This window comes from Magnolia sinica, chromosome 13 (genome assembly GCF_029962835.1).
Source record: "Magnolia sinica isolate HGM2019 chromosome 13, MsV1, whole genome shotgun sequence".
Lineage (NCBI taxonomy): Eukaryota > Viridiplantae > Streptophyta > Magnoliopsida > Magnoliales > Magnoliaceae > Magnolia > Magnolia sinica.
The window spans coordinates 20,302,008-20,315,974 of NC_080585.1; the positions used below are offsets into that span (position 1 = coordinate 20,302,008).

The 13,967-nt window shown below is 40.5% G+C and overlaps 1 protein-coding gene across 1 annotated transcript; it reads right to left on the reverse strand.

The window, feature by feature from the left end:
* Window positions 1–7,060: 7,060 nt before the first annotated feature.
* On the reverse strand, window positions 7,061–9,340 carry LOC131223142 (pentatricopeptide repeat-containing protein At1g52640, mitochondrial). The gene has a single exon (XM_058218453.1). It carries the CDS (start codon window positions 8,733–8,735, stop codon window positions 7,119–7,121), a length of 1,617 nt encoding a protein of 538 aa, XP_058074436.1. The 5' UTR covers window positions 8,736–9,340; the 3' UTR covers window positions 7,061–7,118.
* Between the last annotated feature and the right edge of the window lie 4,627 nt (window positions 9,341–13,967).

A 13,967-nucleotide genomic window follows, 5' to 3' on the forward strand; every position in this document is an offset into this window, starting at 1 on the left:
TCTCACTCCTTTTGTAAAAGGGAGATCTACCAACTTTCTTGGATGATTCAAAAGTTATCTTTAGCCCTTACAGATTCCTTTAGGGTCCCATCATAGCTTTCTTCCTTGGAAGTAGAGGAGCAGAATTCTATTTATCACAGTAGAGGAATGCTGATGTACACCTTGGTGCAGGGGAAGCTTTAAGTGCACCCAGGTGCTTTTAGACACACGAACGGTCCTCTTTCCAATCTCCACCGTCCACGCGATCATGTTTGTTCCAATGATTACCCAAAACAACTGAGTTTTGCAGCCGTAATTGTCAGTTCTCCAAGTGACAGATGGGTGAATAGGATCATTTGATCGAATCCATTCTCTAGATTATCCAATGTGGTTGCCTAACGAATAGTTTAACTTTTTATTGCAAGCAATCTTGACCACCCATTTTGTAAAGCATTGATCAAGCAGAAATGATCATCTAAGTGGTGTGATTTGTTCATTAATGGCTCAAGGTAATGGATAGTCAAACTTTTTTTTTACCATGAAAGAAAAGTGCAATGATTACAAATTTCTGCCTCCCATCCCTATTTGGTTTATTGGCACTAAAAGCATCATAATAGTAATTTTCTATTACTCTGATAAATTATCACAGTAATACACTAATGTCATTATCTGAATTGACATTTTTACAATATAGCTAAGAAAAAGTACAGTGATTATAAAGTTTTGAACTTGTGTTTGATTTGACGGTGATAAAATTGTAATAATGACATGTTTTCTAAACAAGTAACCTTAAAGCTTTAACTACACATGGGCGGGCTTGAACATTTCTCATATCAGTCTCTAACAGGTAAAAGGATTTGAAAATCAGGGTTGGAAGACTTTATTCCCACATTTGCATTTCCATGAGAGGGGATAATAGCTTTCATCTTGTTCTTGTGATATTGATGCGGCACGACTCCTTTGATGTGGAGGAACTACCAAAGTAGCCATGCAAGGCTTGCAACTCATGCACTTGTTTGTACACAAAGGAGGCCTTGAACCTATCACTTGCTTCCTTTGCTTGAAGTTCTCACTTGTGCTTGAGAAAACCAATCCAACTGCCATCAAAAGAAAAAAGAACAGGGAAAAAAGGGAACAACAAGATAAAAGCAAGGTTAAAATAGAGCCCTTCTCCAATGCAATGTGATACATTGCACTTGTTACATTGCTAGAAACAATCTTCTTCTTCTTTTTTCTCCATCTTTTTCACATTATTTTAAAACTCTAGAAAATTGTGAAAATGAATATAAGAATTCAAAAAAAAAAAAAAGGATACTTAAATTCTAATTTAACGTATCTGAAGTTAATAAGAACTAAACTTTTTTAAAATGTCAAAATTTATATATATTGAAATGTATTAATGTCAAAATTTGATCCAAAGATATATATTTTTGGTATAGTCGAAGGCTTTAAAAGAGCAAGGGAACGGCCTGAAAGGACGAAAGTAGAGGCTTTCATCACATATTGTCTAACTAAAGTTCTAGCCTTTGATAGAGTGGAATGATGGAATTAGATTTACATAGCAATCAAAATTAGTTACGATGAGGCCTAGATTATAATTGACTTAGAAAATAATTAAAGAGAAAAACTAATAAATTGAAATGGCTAGTGATTCCACATCTTTCATTTTTTATTTTTTATTTTGTTAAACAATCTCAATACTTCAAGAGAGTGTAATGGTTCATATACATGTATCTAAAAATTGTACACTAGTGAATACACTTAATTGAATAAAATCATCCAAGCTTTAGATGGGGTGTGTCATAAACCAAAACTACAGTGAACCAATGTCCTAACTAACTGATTTGGGATGTTTAAATGAAAATTAATCCACGGCCTAAATTCAACAAACAAATGTCCATTATTCAGAAATCCAGATCTTCCAATCAATCTCATTCTGAAGTTAGGGCCTTTCTACAGTACAGCACATGGTTTTGACAGTTTAATTCTGGTTATATGTTTGCCACATGTACAATTATTGTGTGAACATGTATGCACCATAACAAACTGCCAAGCATCAATTAACTTCCAATGTTTTCTATTTTGACCCTTTTCTTTCTATTTTTGAAACTGGAAAGTACAAAACTATATTTCTCTACTACCATAAGTAGCTAAAAAAAGATGCATGCATGAAAAAGAGAGGGTGTCAATAGCATTTTTACGAAAGAGAGGTAGTATTTCTACTTCCTTGAGTAGCTAAATGGGGTGAATGCGTCAACAAAAAGGAGAGAGATAACACTTTCTTTTTTGTAGTTCTATCAAGCTAAAAATCAGAATACAAAAATACCCAAATGGAAATTTCATTTCTTATGGAAGATGGAGTGATTTCTACATTGAGGAATGTAATTTTTACCTGATATGAAGGGTAAAAATGTCAAGAAAAAGATGAGAATAACCAGTGTAGTAGTTAGCCCATTTGGGTAGTTTCTCTTTCTTGAGTAAGCCATAAAATCTCTATAGTTGTAGGTGTTTGGATGCTTTTAATGGAGAAGTGAGAGATGAGAGGATGAAATGGGAATTTAAAGAAGTGAGAGATGAGAGGTTTTTGGAAATGGTTTGCTATGTACACACGCGTCTGGAGCCCTGCCCATCTACATGCAATCAAAAGTGATGGTACGTCGCATCTGTGAGATATCCTAACTTTCCATCAGGTGGGCCACACTAGTTATATCTTTAATCCTTATAACATTCAGGCCCTTCAACTTCTCAGGTTCTCAAAGGTGTGCAAAATAAGTGGACGGCTATAAAGATATGTCCTAACGGTTAGTTTATTTTGCACAATGTTCCAGAGCTGGAAGTGAAAGGGACTGGTTTTTATGCATGGATATATAAAATGTGTGGACCAACTAATAGAAAGGTGGGATCCTGAACACGTGTGACATATTGGTACGTGTAGATGGGCAGGGCTGTGCACGCGTGTGGGCTTACAAAACCACTTGTTTGAATAGGACAAGGGATGTGATGGGAAAAACTGAGACAGAGTGATGGAGCCGTTGCTGTTAAAGAGATATTCTTCAAGTACTGTTCCTAATTAATCTGAATGATAGTGTGATAGTTTGCTGCTATTTTTAAGTAGTGGTGCATCATCTACCGTACATTTGGCATACATGTATGTCAATCCAAACCGTCCGATTGCATGGCCAGCTTTGGATGGAGCATAAACCGAAAACTTCACCATAAAATGCTCCTAACGTGAATAGAATCATCAAATGGACGGTTGAAAAGTAAAATGGTCAGCATCCCAAATTAAATGAGTGCAATCAGGAGGTTAAGATTATTGGATTAGTGTTCTAACGGGCTGGCAATTTGGGTGGACGAGGATTGCCTACAATAGAAAGCTAGGCCCACCATAATATTTCTGAGAAATCCATGCCATTCATCCGATTTTGCCAGATCATGTGACATGTGGGTAACAAAATGAGGCAGAATCAAAACACAGGTGGGTGCAAGATGAGAAATTGAGTGAAATATACCTCGTTTCTGCGCTAAGGTCTTGGCATCGATTCCCTAGTGGGAGTAGCTAACAGTGAATTGTGAACTAACAGTGGGTGTACTAAGAACTAGCCAAGAAAAACAAAAGTGGGTGCAAGATGGGAAACTATGAGAATTGAACATCCACCGTTGAAACATTTGTGAGCCCATAATCAAGCTTTTTTTTAATCCATCTAGTAAGAATGGTATGGATGGCATATCAATATCGTAGTGGACCCCAAAAAGGTTTCAACTATAGGCATTTCCTTAGATTTTTAGATCTATCTCATTTTTGAGCCCATGTTGTAACATGATCTAGTAAAATAGTCCACTCAACCATCTCTCCTAATTGCAAAAGGATAATCGATATGTAACATCCAGCTCGCCTCCTATAGCAGGCAACAAAAGCTCGTGGCAATCAGCATTGAATTTAGATGGCTTGGATTTGCATGTATGTATAGATGATAGGATGCAAATTGCCAGCCAAAGCCTTTCATAGGAACTCCATGTGACAGGAATCTAGATGGGGCCCACTATGATGTTTGTGAGAAATCTATAAAGTCCACCTGTTTTGTCAGATCATATTATATATGACTCAAAAATGAGGCAGATCCAAAACTCAAGTAGGCTGCATATCAGTAGTGAGGAATGAAACTTTTGTGGGGCACAAAAGTTTTGAATCAAAGTAATAATTTTGTGTTTTCAGCTCATCACGGTGGAAATGACATTATAAATAATATGGATGACATATAAACATCACGGTGAACTCTAAGGAGGTTTTAATGGCAGGCAATTCGCTACCCACTTTTTCTTGTCAGCTTACATGAGCTTTAGATCTGCATCATTTTCAGGGCTATGTTGTAACATGATCCAACAAGGCAGATGGACAAGGTGGATTTCTCACAAACATCACAGTGGGCCCCAAATAGCTTTGGCAATCCACTCCCAATTTGGATGGCTTGGATTTCCATGCATGTATAGATGATGGATGGATGAGACACCACAATTTAAAAGTGGCGGTGAACTATCAACTCATTTAATTTTTATTCCACTAGTTAAGGTGGCAGTCCTAATAGAAAAATACACTGTTGGAAATTGGTACACTCTCTTCTAGTTTTTGGTGAATGACTGAGATGACTTTAGATTCTTGGTTTGACTGAAACAAGTGAAGAATTAATACTATGGAATAGCATGACCATCCATACGCATGGACAAGTGTCCAGCCAAGGTGGTGCCACCTGTATCTAGGAGATCTTTTCAATCTAGTATCAAATGACCATAGACTCATAAGCCAACGGTCCTAACACGGTGATTGGATGGTTAGGAGTTGGGACATTCCAGGAGACTTGTGATGTAATCTGTTTGCACTAGTGGGGCACGTCTCATCAACGGTCTTGATCATCAAATATGGACCCCACAAGAAAGACTCAAGGCCTGCCAAGTGCCAAAAGAGGATCCGAATCGTCTAAAACACCCAGGCTATTTGGGGCCCACCATGTTGCACGTGTGAAATCCACATCGTCCATCAGGTGATATGATACATCAGACTAATGAAACAGTCATATGGGCTCCGGCAGTGGAAGCAATGTAAAATCGACAAGTCGTTCTGAGTCCAGGCCGAGTCAAGGCTAGTACTGAGTTTCTCAGAGACTCGGCTTGAAATCTGACCAAGTTGACACAGCCGAGTTTTGAGTTGAGTCAGCGAGTTTTAGAATTATGGACACAAACATATGGTTGGCGTCCTATCTCCATTGTTCCATGTGGTGTGGCCCACCTGATTTGTGGATCTGGCCGATTGAGGAGTGCATGGCTTTTAAATAGACAACGTGATGGGCCTAGGGCTGTAAACTGACCGGGCCTAAGGTTGACTTCGGCCTAGAATTTGAACTGTTTGGGCCGTGTCTGATGGGCAGAGATTCAAAATTTTGATTTTTTGACTGCCGGAGCCCGGCCCATTGATAGCCCTAGGTGGGCCAAGGAGGTTGGTTGTTTATTTTAGGATCCGTGCTTGGAATCTGGAACCTATCCTGACCGTTCGAAAATTTGTCAGCCTCGCATTAGACCTGTACACGGTCGTGAACGGTGATCAGAATGGTCATCTGGTGGGCCCCACTACTAATGGTCCATGGTTAAAAGATCATATTGATTTAACCATCCAATCCTTTGGTTGGTAGCGTACAGGCAGGTGGCCAAATGAGCCAAAGAGTTCATCCTGTCCGAGCAACCTCTGCGCACCTTAGCGTAACCATGGTGTGGCTTTCTAGATGAACGGCTCAAACCATCACACATGATTCATGTGTACAGCTGAGCCGTGATTAAGCCATGAATTATGTTGGTGAGATTAGTTCATTAAACAAAGGAGAGAGGATTTGCCACAAACATCCAACGGCTATGGTAAGCAGCTTGAGATTGTGGTGGACCCCTACAAAGATTTAAGGGCCAAGGGCCCACCGTCACCCCATCAGGAAAAGCAAAGCCACGACATTTTAGAAAATGCGAAGCATCCACTGAAGTGAAAACAAAGGCCATGACTATGGTTGTTACTGCTTTCTAAAAAATTGAAAAAAATAAAAATAAAAAAATTTACTGGTTGTTAATGGATACCAAGATCAGAAAGGTATGCGAGGGACCCGACTTGATTTGACACAAACGGGTCTAGCTCAAATTGTTGGACCCATTTAAAAATCAACACCAGTTCGGATTCAGGTCCACCATCTTAAAACCATTTGAAAATCAGGTCAGATCAGTTACCTAATAGCATACCTAGTTAATTTTAATATTAATAAGTGTCATATGTTTTAAGACTCAAGACCAAGACTCAACACATAATCGAACCCAACAGATTTGAGTTTGATGCCTTAAAATTGAATATGGTGCACCAATGTCCAACCCAACCCATTGATAGCCCTGACCATGACCAAGGTCCTACCAGTCATGAAATTGAGGACCGCCGGGTGACAGAAGAAAAATAATAATAATAATACAAATCGTTAAATCCCTCTAATACTAGAGTGTTGCAAGTCAATTCACCGAAATCTCTAACATTGCTAACTATTTAAGTTAAAGATACAAAGATATAGAATGGGTAAAATGCCTCTGAGTTACCCACCATCTATTACAAGGATGTCCGCAGTAAGTACCATGCTAAAATATTTAATTAAAAAATAAATAAATCTAGTTGCAAGTTCAAGCATAAAAACCAACATCATATGGTGCCCAAAAAAGACATCATCATTTTCATCATCTTAAAATGTTCTCCGAGTGATTTTGAGTCAATTTTAAATATTAGATCCACAAAAATGTTTAGGACCAGCTGCCCATGGGGGCATCAGCCTTCCTCTTTCCCTGCATTTGAGACCTAGCTCTATGGCAAAGGTTCATATAAGTATATAAGCAAGCTGCCATAACTAACCGAATGACAGAAACTCATTCCAAGGTCACAACTCCAAGAATATTCTGTAACCAAAGCACCAACAAGATCATAGTCAGCTTTAGTTGCTGTTGCTCACAAAGCACATAGAGATTGACTGTCACTTAAATAAATGACCGCCCTCTTGCATTCGAGTGTTTGAAAATGATTAGGAAGTAGTAGTCCATGCCCTCTGCAATTTTGCTTCAGTTTCAAATTTTCATTCTTCATTTGATCCTGAAGAAACCTCATCTCTTTTCTTGGGCCGAGCCGGAGATGAGATCATTGCTTCTGATAGCTCTTGGATTGAGCACGAAGTGCTTTGCTGCATTTTATCCGCAAGTATGTAAACCCTCTCTCGCAATCCAGACTGCAAGAGACAGTCCCTCAACAAGTTGCAAGTGCAATGATAAGGCGGTATCCCTTCATCGACCATCATCTCAAAGTATCTGCACGCATCCTCAATCCTACCCCTCTTCTTACAGAGCCCATGAATCATAACGGAGTATGTTGTAACAGATGGGTAAAAGCTGCTCTCTCCCATACCATCCCAAACTTCCATTGCCCGGTCAATCCGTCCCACTTCAATCAGCATTTTCAAAACCATATTATAAGTATGCCGGTCTGGCAGACAACAAACTTTCTTCATCCTATGAAGAAGCCTAAGCGCCTTATTGACCTCACAAAGATGGCAATGAGCAGCTAGAATCGCATTGTAGCTCCATACATCAGGGTCTGCCCCTCTTTCGGTCATTTCATCCAAAATATGGTATGCATCATCGATCTCCTGGTTCTTACACAACAGCTTAATGATGCGATTGTAAGTAAACACATTTAGCACCAACTCATACCTTCTCACCCTATCTAAGAACCTCAAAGCGGAATGAACGTCATTCGCCTCACAAGCAGCATGGATAAAAGCAGCATAGGAACAAGCATTCGGCTTGAGCCCATGAGAACCCATCTGACCGAACCGCAGACTCGCCTCGTCCACCTTACCCCCTCGGCATAATGCTGACAGCAACATGTTATAAGCAACCACATCAATGCCACATCTCCGTTCCAGCATTTCATCGAACACCTTCACTGCTTCCTCCGCATTCTTGCAATCACCCCATCCTTTCATCAATATGCTGTAAGTCTTCGGCCCCACATCAAATTCAGACTTCACCCGCTGGAAGAACTCCTGTGCATGGCTCACATGATTGCTCCGGCATAGAAACGAAATCAACCGGTCAACATCGTCAATGCTCGGTTTGAGGCCAAACTCTCCCATCTTCCCGAAAGCCCGAATGGCATCCACCGGCAGATCTGCTTGGCAGTAAGCCCGGAAGATCACCCAGAAAATCTCTGGCCTGACTTCAACACACCCGTCTCTCATCTCAGAAAGAAAGTCCCAGATCAAAGGGAATTGCTTGCAGCTGCCCAAGATATCGACAAGGACATGGTAGCTCTCTCGACAGTGGGAGAAGCCCGGCAATTTCCGGGCCCACAGGAAGAACCTGTGGGCGGAAACACCGAGGTTCCGGCAGCGTTTCAGCACCTGTTTGACGGAATCAGTGTTGATTTGGGGGGCAAAAGGAGAGAGAGCGGATTCGATGTCATGGTGGGGGCTCCGGTAATCGCTCAGGACTCTACAGATTTCGTTCACGTCATCTGAGATTGGATTGGGATGATCAAGCGTGGAGGTTTGAGAGGAGAGTCTGTAAATTGAAGAACGAAGAGGGGTAGAAATGAGATTTTCTGCGATTTTGGAGATGGGAGAGCTAAGGGGCTGTTGGAGGAGATGGTGGAGAGTTCTAGTTTGGGAGAGTGAGAAAAACGCTCTAGCGGCCATTCAGGGGATTCTAAATTGCGCGGTATGCCTTCATGACCTTAACCTACGCATAGGTTTGGATTGGATTCTTCTCCGTAAGAAAGCTGGGAGTGAATGAAACTGAAAGGCTGTAAGTTGGATAAGTGGGAAGTGCTTACAGGTGGTGTTTGGGAGAGAAAATTCACCTGCAAGTAACTCACAGGCAAATCTACCAAAAAACTGCAGGGGGATGGGGGTGAGAAGTCACTTCCCTGTAAGTCACTTACAGGCACAACGGTCGGATTTTTAAAACGAGAGGAAGAGGGAGAAACGCACTAACCCACCAACCACCATTAAGCTCCAGCCAATGAAGAAGAAGCACCAGCCATTGAAGGAACTCCAGCAGGCCTTGCAGCAGTGCAGCCAATCCACATCCTACAACACTATTACCGCATCAGAGCTTCATTTACCGCACCAACAACCACCATTGATAAGCTTCTATAAGAGGGGATTGAAGCTTTCGTCTCTCCATCCCAATCTGTCTCTCCCTCTCTGCAATCTGTCTCTCTTTCTCCCTCTCTGCAATCTCTCCCTGCAACCACCGCTCTCCCTCTCTCCTCCTCCCCAAAAAGGTCGGTTTTCATCGCAACCCCCCTTTTATTTTTATTTTTTTTTTCCTTTTTTGCTTTAAAAACGGGAGTGGTCAGGTGTTACTAAAGTTGAGGCATGCTCGCTTGTGCACCTGCGCACGTGTGAAACATTACACACGTGTCATATGACTCTAATCCGAACGGTCCATGTGATGCAGCATACCATGAAACCTCTTGGGACCGATTTTCACCTTAAAATAAAACTCTGGTGGGCCATAGAAAAGAGTGATGCAAATCAAGTGAGGAAACTGTAAGCTTTTTCATGGCCCACCAAAATTTTGGGATGAAAGTAAAAGCTGGGCTCTAGGATTTCATGGGGTTTTACATCACGTGGACGGATTGGATAAGCTGCACACATTATAGTGGGCCTAAATGAGTTTACCAATTCTGCCTGTCATGTTTGAAACTGGGAATGTAACTCTGTGGGATCCAGAGACTGGGTTTGGGTACTTGGATTGCATTCCATTTGAAATTCTTTTTTATTAAACAAATTCAAGAAAAGGGAATTCATTCTCTTGGAATTTGCAAGCTACCCTCTGGCGAGGAATTAAACAACGGGCCTTTTGCTGGAATTGGATTTCATTTCTAACATTTTCCAGGTTGCCAAATGCAAGGATTTTCCCGACTAAAGGATTCCATTTCCAGCGGTGTAGTTTTCCAGTTTGCCAAACAACCCCTTGGATTTCTAGGGAGGACTGAATTTTGTGCAGTGCATGGGTTTGATTATCATGTCTACTCTTTGGAATTTGAATATGTGGGAAAATGGTTGTCTTTGATCTGAAAATATTCATTTCGTTTGGGCAAGCTAAATGGGCTATGAAAAATCTTGCTGATTGGGTAAACGTCCAACGATTGGATGGGTAGGACTGTCTTATCTGTGCAGTTCGTTTTAAGCTAGCCTGTGATTGTGGGACCTACCTGATGAATGGTATGGATTCTTGATCCATCAGACAGCCTATAAATCAAACACTACATGATAGTTGATGATAGTGTTACTCTGTTTTCTTTGTTTTTATCTGTCTGTTACCATCACCAAATGACTGTACACCCCACTGTCAGTTGACACTTCACTGTTAGCCACCCCCACTAGGGGTCAATACCAAGACCTCAAGTGTTGAAACAAGGTATCTTTCACTTAGTCTACCACATGAGGTATGGATCAGGGTGTAGCCTGTAAATTGTTCAAGTCCGGTAAACATAGAGCCAATCTTTTCATTTAGGGCCTGTTTGGCGGGGCAGATTGGATGGGATTGGAAGGGATTGGAAGATAGATCCCGGGATTGGCCAGGCGTGCCAAACAAACACGGGATCCTGATCCCCAGATATAGCAATCCCATGGATCTTAAGACAATCCACTGACATCACCATCATTATCTTTAAATCCCATCCAATCCACCCTAATCCCTTCAAAATTGCCTGGGACGTGTTTGGTTTGATGGATTGAAAGGGATTGGAAGGTTTAATCTCGGGATTGGCCGGGCGTGCCAAATAGACCGGATATTGCAATCCCAGGATATAGCAATCCCATAGATCTTGCACCAATCCACTGACACAGCCATCATTACCTTGAAATCCGTGCAATCCACTCTAATACCGTCCAATCCCATCCAATCTGCCCAGCCAAACAGGCCCTTATAGTTTTTAGGTCGTAAATGGAGAGCCTGCAAATCAAATGTGACTAAAAGCTATAAATAATTTATAGCCTATAAATGATTTACAGGCATTTTTCAGCATCTAAACAACCCCTTATTATAAGACAGAACAAAACATCAATTGCATCAACTAAGCGACTTGAGAATATAGACGCTGATAAAAATATTATTGCTTAACATATAAATGCACTATTTTATTATTGCAATTTAAATCGTATGTATACATCTATTCTCACATACTTCTAATATATCTTATGTGACTTTACAAATTTATAATATTTAAATGTACAATGTTTTAAGGTTTGTCGCAAAATGAGAAGGCAAGCAGCAGCAGCGGTCGAAATACACAAGTTAATTGGACTTCATACATGGATGAATGTATGACAAACACCTTAGTTAAGGAAGTGGCATTAGGAAAAAAAGCTGACAACGCTTTTAAAGAAGCTAGTATGAATAAAGTAGCAAAAATAGTAGTGGAGATATTTTGTGTGCAAGTGGATGGTGATAAGTGCAGGAATTGGTTACGAACGCTTAAAAAATATATATAACATGACGAAGCTTGTACTTAGCAAAAGTAGCTTCAGTTGGAATGAAGAAAGGAAATGTGTTACTGCTAAACCAGATGTTTGGGATGAATTCATTAAGATGACATTCATATACAGTGAGAACTGACTAAATTCTTTTTGTTTTATAGGCAATGCCTTAAGCTGTTCATATCAGAAACAAGCCATTCCCATTGCTAACTCAATATGATATAATATGCGGTGACGATTCTACTACAGGGAATGCAGCAAGAACTACAGATGATCTTGAGGAAGAAGTCCTCAATTCATCTCATTACATGGATGACATCCCATTGTCCTCATACCCCTCTGGATCATATACACCATTTGCACCATCCGATGATACATATTTCGACGGAACACAACTTCCATATCAATATGACGGAGGAAGTGGTCAAAGGAATGTGAGAACCTCCGCTCAAAGGGCACCAAAGAATAAGAAGAATATCTCTCTCGCATCAACTATTATTGAAAAGTTTGAAAGAATTCAGGAAACAATGGATGAATATGTTTCATTCAAAACTAAAATAGTAGGGAGATTATAGGAAGAGTTAGAGAATATGACAACCATTGATTCTGACATGATGTGTAGGGCCTATACATTCCTTGCGGAAAAACCGCATTTTGCTTCTACGTTCCTTGATAATGTAAGTCCTATCCAAAGAATGAATGGTTAGAGGAGATGATTCCCAAGTGACAAATTTTAAATGCACTTTTTATTGTTAAAGAAGACATTGTTAATGTACTTTGATTATTATATTTGCTATTAATGTTTTTAAGTTTATTTCCAATGTTTAAATTGAGCATTGAGCACAAGCGGGATTGATCTGAGCCACACATTTGGAGATTGACAATGTTAATGGCTTAATGCCAATGGACCATGGATAACCATGGCCATCTCAGTCACCTTCTATTGTTTTCCACCCACAACAGTTACTTGAATGTTCATCTGCACCAAATGGCTGAGAGAGTCAACCAGGTGTAGGTCCATTGTTTTGGGCAATATGGCCCATTACATGGTATCCTTCTAAATCGACGGTTCCAGACAAGATAGATCTTGGTATTTATGCTTTTAGTTTTGGCCGAATACTCCGTCAGATTTCTCTATCTTTATTTTTATCTTTTTATCTTTTTTTTGAGAAGAAAAATAATGCCTTGGGCACCACAGCATTCGGCCTACGCATAAAACATGGAAATATGAACCCTTTTGTTTTTTTTTTCACATGCACACACACCCCCACACAACCACACACTCACGCCGTAGTGGGATTTCACCACCTATGGATACTCGAACCCTTGACCGGGTGTTGAAACTCCTGAGAGTCTACCACCAGAGCAAGAGTAAGGATCCATGGAAATACGAACCCTAAATTGAAGTTTCATCTGGGCAAACATTTTGACGGTTGCACGAGATATCATGAAATTTCTGGATATTTCATGATATTTGGTGCAACCAAACAAACCAAATATTACGATTTCCTCCCCCTTGCACTAAAATTAAAGGGGTGACCTCATATTGCAGTTGAACAACAACCAAGTGGGACCTTGGAACATCAGTGAATATCGTCATCTCTCCACTGATTGAACTGGCATGTTTGAAATCCGATTCACATGTCCATCCAAACACTGCCTACTACAATTATTTTTCTACTTTTCCTCGTTAGGGATGACACATATCACTAACTCTCTCGTTTCCTTTTAATTAAAAAAATGAACATGAACAACTGGATCCACCAAGCACCTAGATGCAAACACCATGGGAAAAAATAAGAAAAGCATTCACTAGATCTACTACATAATGGTGCAGAATAACATAATCCATCCATGGAAAAATAGAGAAACGTAATACAATCACACAATGCCGATATTGATATATGAAAGTTGCTTAGTACAGTTACAAAGAGGCGCTTGCTAAAAAACTAGGACTTGGCGAAAAAAACAATCCCCCATCCAACATAGGAACAGGGGATGTCATGGCAGACCCAAAAGAACAAGCTGCCATTGCCAAAACCCGTGAGCAATCTCAGGCACCGATAAAACTGCCAAAAGCAACCAAACATGACAAGACCCAGCAAAGACATCAAACAAGGTTCCAACACCTGAAAACAACAAGATGACTATGATCGACTCGATTGAAAGCTTAAAACCAAACACACACTGGCATGGGCCCATATGAGGCTCGGCTAAAACACTGGGCAACCCAACGACACTCGACAGAAAAATAAAAAATAAAAAAATGATAAGATCGAGGGGGGTTTGGCCGAGGTCCAAACCCATGCGATGTGGGACCTGGGTTATGAGATAAAGAGATTGATTTGCCATTCTCTATCAGTTCGAGCTTTTAGAGCAAGTGGCCAGTTGTCCTGCATCAAAGTGGTATCAGAGCGGGAGGTCTCATGTTCGAGACTC